At 41.0% G+C, this 15,448-nt stretch overlaps 3 protein-coding genes across 3 annotated transcripts in view; 2 read left to right on the top strand and 1 right to left on the bottom strand.

The window, feature by feature from the left end:
- LOC126393013 (uncharacterized) overlaps nt 1-14,509 on the top strand; it is a 299,507-nt gene extending 284,998 nt beyond the window's left edge. The window contains exon 2 of the mRNA XM_050048841.1: nt 12,480-14,509. Within this exon, the coding sequence (XP_049904798.1) occupies nt 13,424-14,245 (822 nt within the window). The 5' untranslated portion in view covers nt 12,480-13,423 and the 3' untranslated portion in view covers nt 14,246-14,509. The remainder of the gene's footprint in view (nt 1-12,479) is intronic.
- On the top strand, nt 95-6,836 carry mrps11 (mitochondrial ribosomal protein S11). The gene is made up of 6 exons (XM_050048852.1): nt 95-279; nt 440-544; nt 717-815; nt 1,557-1,686; nt 2,775-2,840; nt 3,928-6,836. Exons 1-6 carry the CDS (start codon nt 191-193, stop codon nt 4,033-4,035), a joined length of 597 nt encoding a protein of 198 aa, XP_049904809.1. The 5' UTR covers nt 95-190; the 3' UTR covers nt 4,036-6,836.
- pdpr (pyruvate dehydrogenase phosphatase regulatory subunit) overlaps nt 6,955-15,448 on the bottom strand; it is a 23,261-nt gene continuing 14,767 nt past the window's right edge. Inside the window, exons 15-18 of the mRNA XM_050048739.1 lie at nt 9,913-10,007; nt 9,594-9,683; nt 9,263-9,445; nt 6,955-8,346 (exon numbers count right to left, since the gene is read on the bottom strand). Coding sequence (XP_049904696.1) covers nt 7,939-8,346; nt 9,263-9,445; nt 9,594-9,683; nt 9,913-10,007 — 776 coding nt within the window. The 3' untranslated portion in view covers nt 6,955-7,938. The remainder of the gene's footprint in view (nt 8,347-9,262; nt 9,446-9,593; nt 9,684-9,912; nt 10,008-15,448) is intronic.

Below are 15,448 nucleotides of genomic sequence, written 5' to 3'. Positions count from 1 at the left end.
TGACACCAACTTTTTGGTGATGACTGTATTTATAATAGTAATAATAATGCTATTGTGACTCTCCCCCCACCCCTAAAAAAATAAAGATATTAATGGTCTGCTCTGAGTTTACAGCAGCTTCAATGTCACGCTTGCCGTGGTTAAAGTAGTTGATGTATGATAGCGAAATAATTTTAAAAGCGTATTAAACATGTATAAATTAAATTGTATATTAGTTAGTTCTGTGGGTAACGCATGCCGACAGCTCGCCGCCTCCCTAACTACAAATGGTAGCTCTCTGTAAGTGTTTTTTACTAGCATCCCTGTTAGCTAACGGCTAGTTCTGACATGTATGCTAAGTGTTATGTAGCATGCCTTCAGTTGTACATAATGTTCAGCTGACACTTGTGATGCTCGTAGCATTTATGAAGATGTTGCTAATTAAGTTCTGTGTGCACAGGTGTGGCAACATTGGGTTGCAGCGCACATTGTGTACCAGTGTCGCCAGACTTCAGGAGACCGCAGCATCCACCACAGAATCTGAGAAAACCTCCACAGGCTTCAGGTCAGAGAACAACACACATGCACCTGTACACACTGTCTGTCTACTGACTGAATGATCCTGGACTAGTTTTAGTATTTACCTTTAAACCTATGTGTTTGTTCACTGAGTAGAAGCACAACTCACTGCAGTATAATAATGTTGATGAGATATTTACCTTGATGTAATCCTTCAGCCACTTTCCTCCACTGCCTGGCGAGGACAGTTCACTGAGATGGAGTGGAAAGAAGTTTGAGGAGTTACCAATCGCTCACATTAAAGCCACATTTAACAAGTAAGTCGAAACTCGATTCACCAAGATCAATTTGATCTTCAAATTCTAAAGTTAGGAAAGGTCACTGGATACCAAATGGGACAAGTGGCAAAAATATGACAATAAAGACACAAGTGCAGCTACTAACATCACTTTACTGATTGCTATGTTACACTATTTGCTGAAGCAGAGCCATCATTCATTTTTCAGTCCCACCTGTTTTCCTGCCATGACAAGTCAAACCTTAATTATTTCTTTAAAGAAAACAAACTCCATATTTTTGCGGTTTTCAAATTGGCATTTCATTTTGCCACCTTCAAATTTCTGCAAATCACAAGTTTAGCTTTGCAAGTGCCTCCTTATGGACTGAATGAATAACAAAATACTCTGCATACCTAGATGCTAATAAAGATCTAGTCAAAGACTCTTACATAGGGAAGATGTTCTAAAACTTAAGATAAGACCTATATTGGTGTTGAGCTTGTAAAAGGGAGCGGATTGTAGCTTTATCTGTTACATCAAGTAGATAAGGACATGATTAGTCATATAGAAAATGTATTTTGAAATTTAATAGTTCTTATCAAAATTACCCGGGTAAAAAATGGCTGTTGGTCTTGTAAAGTCTACTGGGTGTTGATTTGAGTAGATCTGTAGAGCAGACTTTATTGCATGTTGCATATTTTCCTCATATTGTACATATTTTTGTCTTCAAAAAATCAGTTATGAGTCATTGACCCAGTCAACTGTCCTGTCCTATACTAGCACACATATCCAGCTGACAGAGAGCACAGGACAGTCGTTGGTCAGGACGTCCTGCGGAACAGAAGGCTTCAAGAATATCAAGAAGTCGACACCCATCGCTGCTCAGAGTGCAGGCATCTCTGCGGCTACGGTACGCTCTCACACATTACTCTGATGATTGTAACGCACTGTGAGTGGTCAGGTTTAAGTGTGTTGGTCAGGAGCATGTGACTGTTGAAGGTTTGTTTTGTTTCATATTTGTTTCATTCTGCTTTTTCTAACTGTGTAACATAATGTAGTTTATGAATATGAAATGTTTGATACAAATAAGCTGCCCTTTCTGAGGACTGTCGGAGTGCAGCAGTTAGTGTTGAGTGCTCATTTGGACTTTATATTTGCCCTGACTACTGGAAAAATGAGGGTGCAATCATAGTGCCACCCTAGTTTTTTATCAGGTGGGCAGATATGTGAGATTATTCTAACCTCCGATCTACTGTTTTTGGATATTTTAGAGCTAAAAATTGAAACCTGGTAACTACATCTTGTGGGACTTTTATTTAATTTTGTTAGTGATTGAAAGCCAGGATGGACAATTACTAGAATCTCCAAAAAAAAAACTAAGTAAAAAAAAAAAGTCATGCTGGTCAACCTCTATGTTCTTTTTCTATTCTACAGACAGTAAAGTAGAGCTGCTACCATCAGTTATTTTCATTATCTTTTGACCTGCTAATTTTCCTCAAATAACCAATCGATCGTTCAGCCTGATAAGTGTCAGACAATATGGATAAAATAGCAATCAAAGAGCCCAAGGTGTTATGTGTAAGAGTCTAAAAGTCAAAGATGTTCTATTCACATCACATTAGACAGTAAAGAAAAGCAGCAAGTTTTCACAATTGCGAAGCTGTAACCAGGGCTTGTTTGACATTGATCAACCAATCGGAGTGGAAGTCTGTTGTAAACGTATAGGTGGCTGTGAACCATTAAAAAAAAGCAACGTTTTAGAATCGGTCAGCTACCGTCACCAACAGATAAAAGTTTTTCCTGCCTTGTAATATAAGAATGTTTTGATGGGCTTGTTTTTTGGCATATATAAAAGGGAAGTAAACATGATGCAGTGAAGTTAATTTTCCCGCTCCATGCTGGAGGGGGAAAATGAAACTTCTCTCGTTGTTCTGAATAGTGGAGTCAGATGGACAGCTGCAGATGAAGATGTCAATCTTCTGTGTCTCCTCTGAACAGAAAGCCAAAGCGAAGGGAGTGACATTCGTCCGTGTTGTGGTCAAAGGTCTTGGTCCTGGACGTCTGGTGAGTAGGCGAAGAAAAGATTTGATTGTGCATTATCGCATTATGATCCCGTTCCACTGTGGAGCTGCAACTAATTATTGTTTTCATTGTTGATTCATCTTGTTGATCTCTTCTCGATTAAACGATTCGTTTTTTGATCTATGAAATGTCAGAAAATCTCTCATAGCCCAAGATGACGTCCTCAAATGTCTTGTTTTGTGTAAAGAAACCAGAAAATATTCACAATTAAGACACTGGAATCAAAGAACTTGACTTAAAAAAAAAAAAAAAAAAAAAAAAAACACCAATTAATCAATTATAAAATTAGTTGGCTATTGATTTAAGTGTTTACAACTAATCAATTAATCATTGCAGCTATATTATACTATGTTTGTTGGTGCCGAATGAAGTCTTGAATTACTGCAAATGTTATCACTCAACATTTATTTAATGTATTTATTTATTTAACATGTTGTTGTTAAAAATTGATTATTTAATTGTTTAATCTATAAAATATCAGAAAATAGTGAAAAATGCACACTGCTACTTCCCAGTGTCCGAGGTGACGTCTATCTTGTTTTGTCCTAACAACAGTTTTTAATTATAACTGATATAAAACAGATTAAAGTAGCAAATCCTCACGGCTGAAAAGCTGGAACCAGCAAATCTTTATCATTTATGCTGAACGAACAACTTAAATAATTATTCAGTTGTCAGAATTATTTTCTAACTCAGCTTAAGATGTCCATATGTATTAATAACTACCAGTATGCACTTTTTTTTTTCAAGGTTATTTAATAGAAATAAGTGGCCTCATAATTTAAAGATTCACACTGAAGCACATTAAAGTTTATAAAGTATAAAGAGGCACTTTAGGATCATAGGATAATTGGATGAAAGTGAAGCTACAGACTTGCTCTGTGTTGATTTTATAGCAGGAGCACAACAACTCCTATAAACCTGTCACTGCATGAAGACAGTCGACCTCTAATTAATTTGAGTCTTTTTGTAATGAGGGTAATTTAAGGCTGTTTAAGGAGCCACAGACATCTCGATCTGTTCCCGTTAGCTTTGGGAATGAATGAATGTATTGCTCTCTGTTGTGCAGTCTGCCATCAAAGGCCTGACGATGGGAGGCCTGGAGGTGGTATCGATCACCGACAACACCCCCGTGCCGCACAATGGATGCCGCCCACGCAAAGCAAGAAGGACCTGATCTCCCCAACCCAGAATGCACTGCAAGGAGAGGAAGCGGTGTTGTGTTGTAAAATGCTAATAAAGTGTGTTGTTGTATAACTTCCCCGGCTCTACGCTGACCTTACATAATTCATTAGTGGAAATAATTGCAGATGGTGTTATTAACGAGCAGAGCACAGGTGTCTGAGTCCTCTGCTGAGACTGCTGACACGTGAGTAAACTTTCAGCCGCTCTGACGTTGATTAGGAGACTGATGTGTGCAGAAACAGACTGATGGCCCTGTGTGGGGAGAGAGACAGCACAAGGTTTCACTGCATCAATGCTGTACTGGTCGCCATGGAGACGGAACCCTCGAAGCAGGCCATGTTAAAGCCGCACTGCAACACATATCTGAAGTCAACACATAAAGCAAATTAAATTCTCTTAATATTTTATTTAATGTACATTAGACAGCCAAACATCTGTTTACATGGTATAAATACATGTTTGTAAAGCTCTGACGGAAACATACATACAGGTCAGTCCAGTACAAGAGGTGTTAATATGGAGACATTAACTGAGGGACAAACATGCACCAAACCATTCACCAAGGATGTGGAGAGTAACTGTGTAGTCATTACTACAGACTTTTCTTTACATGCTTTTCCAGACCTTCACCAACATTGCATTTTTACCATTCACTATTTTTTTCCTGACAGAAACAGTTAACCCTCAAATAAAATATATATATCTATTTCCCCTTAAACCTGTAGTAACATTTATCAATCTAGATTGACAAATATCTCTACAGGTAAGAGGGCAAAAACATTTTTGATGTTAGGATGAACTGTCCCTTTAAACTCTTTGGATGGTTTACATTAGACTTGATGTGGAGCGGGAGTGCTCGCTGCACCAAGTACTGTAGTGTTTGTAGGGTTGGGGTTTTTTTTTTACATTTGAAATACAAGAAAACTCAAATTCCAGATTCCCATAGAAAGCCTGTAAGCATATAAAGAAACAAAAAAAGACAACAACAGCAGGCTGCTTTTGTTTAGTGCAAATGGTCGGGGCCATTTCCCTTCAATCATACACTCAAAAATGTAGTCTGACAGGTGAGAAACAGAAAAATGGCGACAGCTGATATGACCTAAAAGGTCATGTGATCAGTGTCAACAGCAGTTTGTTTTTGCAGCGATGTGTTTCAGACACCTTCACACCAAAGCCAGGGCATCCTCACAGCTACTGGACACAAAGCTTTCAGTGAGGATACAGGGACTTGAGGGATGCCATTAATCATAAGCCCCTTCAGTTAAACTGTTATTATTAATGGGACCTTATGTATACAACACTGATATGAGAAAACAGAAATGATAAGTGTAAAATGTGTACGATTCTTGAATAGATGAGGACGCAAAGGTTTACCGCATACAGTCATAGCAGAGTACCACTGTTGTTGGTACTACAGGACCAGGAGGGTCAGGTCACAGCACCACAGTAACTGTACTCTGACACAAAGACTCACAATGATTCACCGCACTCTTACATGTAATATGCTTCATTTAATATTTACAAACATAACACACACAATGAGAAATTAGCCCTTTGAAAGCAACATCTGACTCACTGTTGCAGCTGGTTTCTTCTTTCTGGATCCATCCTGACTTCATACGTCACACCAGAATCTAATGAGTATATCATACACTAACTCAACTTGTGTATTCATCCCTATGTAAGTGCGTCATTTGTAGTGGAAAAGCCTGAGATGTTAGCAAAATAATAAAAAAAATAAACTAGTAGGATTGAAACAAGTCTGAAGGTTTGGTGGGGCGTTTCATATTCTTGTTTTGTCAACACAATGTCTGATCTTCGGCAACATCCAAACTTAAAGAGGAAGCCATTTTCTCCCCTTACAAAGGTCAAAGATCTTCTATTCCAAGTAAGCCAATAGTTAAAGGACCAATTTGTACATTTCCATTTATATAAATTCAGGTATAGACAGAGAGTTGGAGATACACTGTTGATAAGCCTTTTGTGACTCAACTGACAGTTTACTTATCTGTCTACTCAAACACTGGGAGTTATTACAGTGGACTCCTTCTGTTTAGTTTCCCTCACATTTTTGCATGTGCAGCCTTCGTCAAGCACACTCAATAACTCCAAACATTTCTAAATGCTGGAAGTAACAAGTAAAACAATCTGCATCTAAATCTGAATATGACAGGATTATGAAGGAGCATCAGAAGCACCTGTACTGCGCAACAGGGCGGTTTCGCTCAAGCGTTCAGCTGGTCAGGCTAGCTTTCACTTTCCCAGCAGGGGAACACAGTTTGGTGCCTTTTGACAACAAGAAACACACAGTCCTCACACACTGATCAAACACTCAAGTGTCTATTTGCCCAGTATGATGTGACTGGCCGGATGAATTCAACTTTAAACTGTCACTCTGATCTCAACATTGTTATTCACAACAACAGTGCTGGAGGGAAGCACGACCAGCTCCATGCTGATCTGTAGCCCTCCCTGACTTTTAACCTCTGATGGGGGCAAGAGGTTAAAGGATCAAATGACTGAAAAGGTGAATACGAATGCACATGTCGGAAAACATCAAGCTGTGGCTGACAGATGGCATCTGCATGGACAGAATAGTTGTGAACAGTATTTGAAGTGACGCAAAATCAGGGGGACGTCTGCAAGAATGAAACAACCAACCAAAGCACAGATGTTTTATACGGCTGATATGACTTAAAGCTGATTGGCTAGATAAAATGTGCAGTACTGAAAATAGAGATTTTATACACACTAGCTATACAAAAATACACTGCATTATTTCACAAAGCAATGTCCTTCCTTTTCACAAACATCGGAACTCTGAACCAGGCAAAAAAAAAAAAAAAAAAAATCAACAATGTAAGATGTCTGGAATACAGCTCCAGTCGCACACTTCCCCATACTACCGCCCCCCCCCCCACCCCCCACCGAACATCAGCCACACATTCAACAACACAGAAATGAAAACTTGAGAATCAAAAAAGCAACGCTGCCTCAAAACGACCACAAACATAAATAACAGGCCGGATTATATTATTATACTGTAAATACATTACCACAAGCTCAACACACAGCAGAATAACAGCGGAACAGCTCGATGATAATGACAAAATCAAGTGGGAAAAGATCATTTGAGGATGTTATAGAGCCTGGGAGCCTTTTCAACAGGACTAGAGGAGGAAAACAATGGTTTACTAATGATTACATCAGGCTTCATCACTCCTTCCCCTGACTGAGAACGATACCTTTAGTAGTGACCAATATAAAGTATCTGAATTAGGCCACATCACTCACGCTTTACAGCAGCAACATTACAATTTGTAAAATGACGATAAAGTCAAGTACTGCATCGACTGTGTAGGCATTTGCACTTCAGCATTGAATGACATTTTTTTCAGACTCTTCCAGACTGTGCAGTGTTGAACAGTTACAATGACTGGAGCGCTGCTGGAGGAGATTGTCGGTCTAAATCCCTTCTGGGTGGGTTAAAGTGAACGAAGTGAAAGTCCTCCAACAAATATTGTTGATGTTGCCTTGACAAAGGCACTTATCCGCAGACTGTCCCCTGTAAACTGTGGACCTTGTTTGAGTGTGAAGCACGACCGAAAACAACTACAGGATCTGACGACACAGGCGTATTGTTGTTTTGCTGTATTTGATACAGCTCGAGCATTTGGTGCTTTTTAAATATTGCACTTTGAAAGAGGGAGATGCAGCGTGGGAGTTCAATATTAGAGAGACATGGAGTGATTGTGCATACAGCCCTCTGATTAGGAGCTAGAGAAGGGACGACAGGTTGGCACTTCCAGGTAAGTGCAGGAGTGGATTTGGTGAACTGAAGGAGTGTCACAGAAGCCTCTACCGAAGCAAAAGCGAGGCCTTCTATTACTTCGCATCACTTCCCCTGGAGGTTGCTCAACTCCAAGTCTTCCTTGCGGCGTTTTTGTTGGGTGAAGAGGGAGCTGAAGGGGTAGAGTTTAGCTTTGGCTGGGTAGCGCTGGCCAGCAATGTCCACCTCGTAGTCACCACGGTTGATGAAGTCTGGGGTGATGGGAGTGGGAAGCCCCTCTGGGCCTGGCGGTGGAGATACAAAGCCGAGGCAGACGTGGCGCTCCAGAGTGTAGCTGTAGGCGCTGCTGGTGGTCGTCCCAGCTAACTCACCATTTCGGTAGATGGGCTCGCCCCACCACGGCCACAGGTCCAGCTCAGTGTCGTGGTCCTCTAGAACCAGCATGACGAATCGCCGAGACGCACCCTCCTGACGCTGCTGCATCAAGGCTTCACGACCAAGGAAATCAGTGTCCTGATGGAGGCACAGAGAGAAGACAGGCGAGAAAGGAGAAAATAGAAGAAATAGGTGAGGCAAAGAGGAATGTGGGAAATTAAGAAAAGTAGGAGTCAAACAGAGGAAAAGGGCAAAGTAGAGGAGAGAGGAAAGTAAAAGATGAGAAGAAGAGATAAAGGAAGGAGCGCTGTTAGGTGTTATGGACATGGTCTGTAAACAATTAATCTAAAAACACTTCACAGTTCAGCTGGGAGCAACACGAAACAACTTTTCATTTCATAAACTTCTTCGATAAACTTCACATTTGAGACATTGCCTCTGCTGCTGACTGCTCATCTGAAAGCAATCTGTGAAACCAATTTTACACTGTGAGGTCCATTTGTTAATACTGTGCTGACATTATTGCAGTTTGCAGCAGACAACACACCTGATGTTCCACCATTTTCAAAATGACAAACTTTATCACTGCTGGTGTAAAGTACCACCTGTTGTGCCTGCAGGTGCAGCTTGGTGACAATTTTACTTCTACATCCCAGCAAAGACTATAACACAAATGTTTCAGGGTTTAGCAATGCAGATGGCATAGTACTATGCAATTATTTCCTCATCTTCAACCACTTTAAAGTAAAAAAAAAAAAAAAAAGAAAAAGAAAAAGTGAAGCATAAAATCTAAGTAAGAGCTTCAATTATAAATCAGGTTGGCAAACAGTGTAATAATGTAACAGACAGGATTATAAAAGTAGCATATTATTTAAATCCCTCTTAACTAAAATTACCTTGGTAACAGCAAGGACTTGCTCTTGACTAAAACACCATAATGCCAAAAAACAAGGCTTTTTGTAACTAAAAGCCAGACAGCAGCACTCATTCAGAATAAATACTGGCTGATTACCACACAGTTTGTTACACATACACAGATGAACTGGCAACTGACCGTGTCAAACTTAACCCTGAACTCTCGTCCACATTCCAGCGGGGTGGTGAAGGTGTCGAGGTCCTGACCCCAGAAGGCAAAGAATTTCTCTATGCGTAGGCTGCGCAGTGCGTAGTACCCTGCATTACGAACCCCGTACTTCTGACCCACTGACATCACCTCGTTGTACACATGCAGAGCATACTGTGGAGAGCAGAAGGAAATACTGTTAGACCTGATGCGCTGAACAGTACGTAGCACTTATTAGAACTTTATCACCGTACCAACCATCCTGTGGAATGGTGAATAGAAACATATTTTTTGTGTGTTAGCAGATGTGAGCAGGTCGCACCTCTATAGGTATGTAGAGCATAAAACCTGGTTCACCAGTGTGAGTCATACTCATCACTCTGATCCCGTTGGCATAGCCGACACTCATCTCCTGCAAACACACAGAACACACAAATGGTCAATTACTGTTCTTGTCAATGTGTGACAAATAATTGGATAGAAACAGTTACTTAAGCTTCTGTTAGCAACACTAACACAACCACAGGTGCAACATAAAGTACTGCAGCTGCAACAACTTCAGCTACTTAAACAATTACCACCCTTCCTACGGCTATATTATTACTCTAGTAATGTTACTGAAACTACCCTGTGTTTCTTACCTTACAGAACATGGAGGGGAAGTGATCAGGTGTCATAGAAACATATGACAGCTCAGCCAGAACATCCATTGCGCGAGGTCCAATCAAATTTAAAGCTGTGGGTAAAGAACCAGAGTTATGACCCTGTTCAGGTACATTCCTTCTGCAGGTTTCCTGATTCAGTTCTCAATTAATTAATCTGTTCAAAGCATAACCTCATGTGTGTTCACTAGTAATGAGAGCTGGGTATTGTTTAAAAAAACGAAAACAAACAAACAAAAAAACACAGCATGGCGGTGATTGACCACAAGCAAAACCAAGACCTACAAGTTCTTTTTTAAGATCTGGGAACAAAGAGAATCAAATACAGGTATCATTTGACTGGAGGAGTTTCAACACTACTTGATCCTGGGTTATTTCGGTCAAAATCCGAAAGGTATCAAGTACGGATACCCTGCCCTACTAGCTATCCTGCTTGAAAATAGCAAAAGAGTTGTTAGGGAGTAGAGTCTAAAATATACAGAGAGGACAGTGTTTCATGAGTGTTTTATCATTTTTTTCAAAACTTGAGCTGGCTGGTTTTTTTACTTTGGAGGAAATGAATATCATATTATCATATTTACATGAAAAGATTTTTATCAGTAGTGCAGGGACATAGTGTACAAAGCCATGGGTACATTCTGGGATAGAGATCCTCAGTTGGTGATTTTATTTTGCATAAATGGAATGCGGGCCTAGTGTTTCTCACATTTCAGACAGTTATGGTAATTAAATTGTCAATATACAAATTAAACTCTGGACATGTAATTAACTACCTTCTTGGTCCCTCTAGTGATTTTGCAAATGCCAAACCCTAAATCAGGCCACTTAAATAACTGGGTTAAGAGAAGAGTACTGTTGCACTGCTTTCACGCTTTACTATTGTGTGGGCACTAGATGGCGCCATCACTTCAGGACTTAATGTGTGTTTAATGTCTGTTTAATGTGTGTTTAATGTGTGTTTAATGTGTGTTTAATGTTTGTTTTTAATCCACTAAACTTTACAGCACTTGACAGCTGTATATTTTCAAACAGGAATAAAATCCCTGTCTTTGTATTTTATTTTGATCACAGTCTGTTTTTATAAAAGTGCTTGTGACACCTCAAATGTGGCTTTGACTTGTTACTGAAAACAAAACAAACAATTTTTTCTCCACATCACCCTGGTTTCTATTTGCTTGCCTACCTGGTTCTGAATCCATTGCCTTGTCCTGGTTTCCCTGCTGCTCATCCCTCATCAGTTCCTCTGCCTCATACGCCTGCTCGTCTGATTCTGAACCATCTGCCTCGCCAACCACGTCCCTTGCCTGCCCCTTTCGGGTACCGTCACCACCCCAACAGTTTGAACTGTGTTGGTCCGTGGGCCCATGGCCCCGTTTCTGGGTTCAGACTGGTTCAACACTCGAGCCTAAACCCCAGAGACTGTGAGTGGGCTTCCACCCTGATGAACAAACTGTTAACTGAGTTAGTTCCTGTTCTGCCTGTGTTAAAATACAGGTCATTACTAACTGTCGCTGACTTCTAGAGCGTTGCATTTGGGTCCTAAATACACCGTCACAGTTAGGTTGTATCTGACTACCTGATTTATGGACGTCCTACCCAAGCCCAGTCCATTGTCATTCCCATGCCGTCAAAGTCAAGTGCTTTGTCACACCCCTTGATGTGTGATATCCATGCCAAAGGCACCCTTGAGTGTCTTTCTGAGATGCAACTAACTCCCATGTAAACCTATGCGCAGCAACGGGTCAAACAAAAGTGAAATTTTTTGCATGAGACATCAGTTCGTGTCCTGTGAGAAACCAAAAGTCGCCATTGCTTCAGTATACGATGTCAGCCCAATATAGCCCGATGCAGCATCGTATGGTGTCGGCTCGGATCGGGAACGACAATGAGTATTGTATGCGATAATCCATCGTTTCATCTTGTGTACTGTGTCATAGTAGACAAGTGACGGCACATATGGGAAGCCTCACGACGTTCCAAAGGAAAGTCTAGCATGTTTGATTTTCTTTTTGTCGTTCACAACTTCTCCCATCATAGCCATCACTTTGACCAACAGGAACACAGAGCGATCTGTTGCCATAGACAACTGTGTGTCAACAACACTCACAACAAGTGTCATGTAGTGTGAACCAGGCATTAAAGCTATAGTTGGTAATGTTGGCGAGCTAGCAAGATTTGAAAGCGGCACTTCCTCTCAGCTCCACCCCCTCCTGCCCCTCCCGTCAGTGCTCCGTCCAAAGCCACGGCCCCACAAACTTGAACGCGCATCCTGCACTGCAGTAGGAGTCAGCAGGGCAGAGGAGAGCCGAGTAAAATAACAAATCCTCCCGAAGCAAACAAATAATTACCTGTCCAACAGAAAGACAGCAACCTCTGCATCACTTTTCAGGCCCTTCAGCTCCCTCAGTTGTCTCCACCGTTCAAAAGCTGCACCGATGTTGACGTCTGGTTTGTCCTCTCGCTTTATCCAAAGCCTTTTTCGTCGCAGCCTTTTCTGCCTCTGTCTTTCTTTTCTCAGCCTGTTTAGCGGGGCGAGCCGTTACAAGCTTTTCTCAGCCTGTTTAGCGGGGCGAGCCGTTACAAGTAACGCTGGAAGTGATACTTTTGGCTGCGATTTCTCTGCCATTGTTCAGCAAACTCCTGCTAACTCGGTATTTCTGCTGAGGAGTGTGCTGAATATTTCCAGCAACGGTGACACGTGGTGAGTCCACGCAGGGAGGAGGGAGGGAGGGACGGAGGGGGGCTCGGGCAGGACGAGACATGAAGGCATCTGATTGGTTCTTTCCATTCACACCGAATAGCAGGGATTGGTCAGAGTTTTTACAGGCCTGCAGCTGCCACAGAGGTCTGATTTTTTTCATTCCTTTTTCTGAACACATTATATATTGACTACTCTCAGGATGGAAGGACCATTTCACCCAGTATAACAAGAAGTGTTTCTGAACAGGATTACCAACTATAACTTTAAAGAGATGCTCGTAAAACTGTTGACGGAACACCTCGAACTGCAAACAAGGTAAATTATGACTCTTTCTATTATGATTTTTTTTTTTTTTTTGTGATCAATTTTTTATTTATCCATCGCTTACATAATAGGGGAGGAGCATCCCCACAGCTAAAGAAAAAACAAACAATTATTTATATACTGGGGAAAAAAACAAACATATTCACATCCATGAAACCAGCACAGCAAAACAACACCTGCTCCGGTGCCTGGAGCAGGTGTTGTCAAACATCTCTCAGACATAAAAAGGAAACTGAACAACTGCTATCTCCTCCATCATGATGATATCCACAGAGACAGCACAGCATATACATAAGATATATGTATACAAATGAACTATTATGAATTTTTGAGCCATGGTGGTTTAATATATGTAATAGTTTCAGCGGGCCACATACCACAAAAGTAAACCCAGAAACTAGAAAAAAAATTTCGCGCATACACCAGGCTTGGAGACTAAAATCATCAGAGATATAAGTGCCATCAATGCGAGACTTGTGCATTGTAAAAAAAAACGATTCACGTGCCGCACTGAAAACGAAGGTCGAGACCCTCCATGGGGCCCTCGGTCGGCTCCGGGGTAAAAACATCACAGACGCCTGCGACGCAGATCTAAAATACGAGATTTTTAAAGTGAACTTGAAGCTGACTGAGGCTAACGACAAACTGAAAAAGACTGCTGACAACCTTGGTGCCGCAAATCAGATAATTCGGGACCTTAAGCACCAGCTTCAGGCATATAATCTGAAGCAGGTCCGGACTGCAAAGGCAAACGAGGACCTCCGTCGTCAGGTGGAGAAGGCTCATGAACAGCTCAAAGAGCCTGTAAGTCAGGTAAACACCGAAGCTCCTGAAGATAAGGAGTGCATACCCTCCACCGCAGAGCCTCACGCACCTGCTGCAGTGAGTACAGTGAGTGTGGAGAGCCTGTGTGGGAATACAACTCCCTCAAATGAGCGAGAATATCCACAGGAGGTGGACCTCCACATTCCTGAACCGAGTATCAGGAGGAGGAGGAGGAACTGGTTCGTCAGGGCGTTTAAAGGCAAACGTGCAGATAAAAAGTTAAGTCAGGTAAACACCAAAGCTCCTGATGATAAGGAGTGTGTACCCTCCACTGCAGAGCCTGACACACTTGCTGCAGTGAGTGCAGTGACTGTGGAGAGCCTGTGTGGAGATATGACTCCTTCAGATGCGCTAGAACATCCACAGCAGAAGGACCTCCACGTTCCTGAACCGAGCGCCAGGAGGACGAGGAGGAGGAACTGGTTTGTCAGGATGTTTGTATGCGGACGTGCAGAGGAGTAGAGGTGTGTGGTTCACCCAGCCATCTGTGGAGGGGAGATCTCTCTTAGAATTGCCCCTGCCGAGGTTTCTCCCTTGTTTGGCTGATGGGAGTTTTTCCTCGTCTTCTCAGAGAGCTTGGGCTGGTGAGAACCATCGTTGATGTGGACTAGTGTATGGCAAATTGACATGGCAATGTATATATTATATATTATAACAACAACAACAATAATAATAATAACATTATTATTATTATTATTATTATGAATAATAATGATGTGAAATCATTATAAAAACAATAATTTCAATAATAATAATGATGTGAAATCATTATAAAAACAATAACTTCAATAAAACATCTTAATAATTTGGCCCACCAAAACAAAGTCTTATACCTGTTTTTTTTCCTTGTGTCTATAAATATAAGTCGCATTTCAGTGTATATACTACCAAAGCAGATAACGGCTATCCTCACAATTATTTTTTAATGTTTTTAGTTTATCATCACGAGTTAATTATTTTATCATCTCAGGAAAACAAGCAGTGAAATAATAATTAAAATTAAATAATTAAATGTTGAGAAAACAAAAGATTATTTTATTTTGTTACCTTGGAATAATTACAAAAAGGTTGTTTCCTCTTAGTAGGCTACTTGTAATGTTTATCAGAGAGCAGAGATTATTACTGATCACATCGATCAAGATCAAGAATAAATACGTTACATCAAACCTAAAAATACCTCTACAAATATGCAAATCAGCAAGTCAAGGAAGAAATTAGCGACAGAGACCAAAACAGATTTATTCTACTTGACTGTAAACATGTTTATCTCTGCTCAAATTCTGCTATAAAGCCTCAAGTGATCAAGTCTGATGACACGTTTAGCCGCATGTCATCATTTAATCACTGGCTGTCCAGGTGGTGTCCAGCAAACAATGTGGGTTTCGTTAATAATTGGCAAACTTTCTGGGGAAAACCTGGTCTTATTAGGAGAGACGGCATTCATCCCACTTTGGATGGAGCTGCTCTCATTTCTAGGAACCTGGCAAATTTTATTAGTAATTCAAATNNNATTAGGAGAGACGGCATTCATCCCACTTTGGATGGAGCTGCTCTCATTTCTAGGAACCTGGCAAATTTTATTAGTAATTCAAATCCCTGACAACCCAGAGTTGAGATCAGGACTCAGAGTCGCAGTCCTGTACGCCTCTCTGAGCTTCTAGTTCA

Source organism: Epinephelus moara, chromosome 1, assembly GCF_006386435.1.
Source record: "Epinephelus moara isolate mb chromosome 1, YSFRI_EMoa_1.0, whole genome shotgun sequence".
NCBI lineage: Eukaryota > Metazoa > Chordata > Actinopteri > Perciformes > Serranidae > Epinephelus > Epinephelus moara.
Note: the sequence above shows the minus strand (reverse complement) of the source record. Positions and strands in the feature narration are given on the sequence as shown.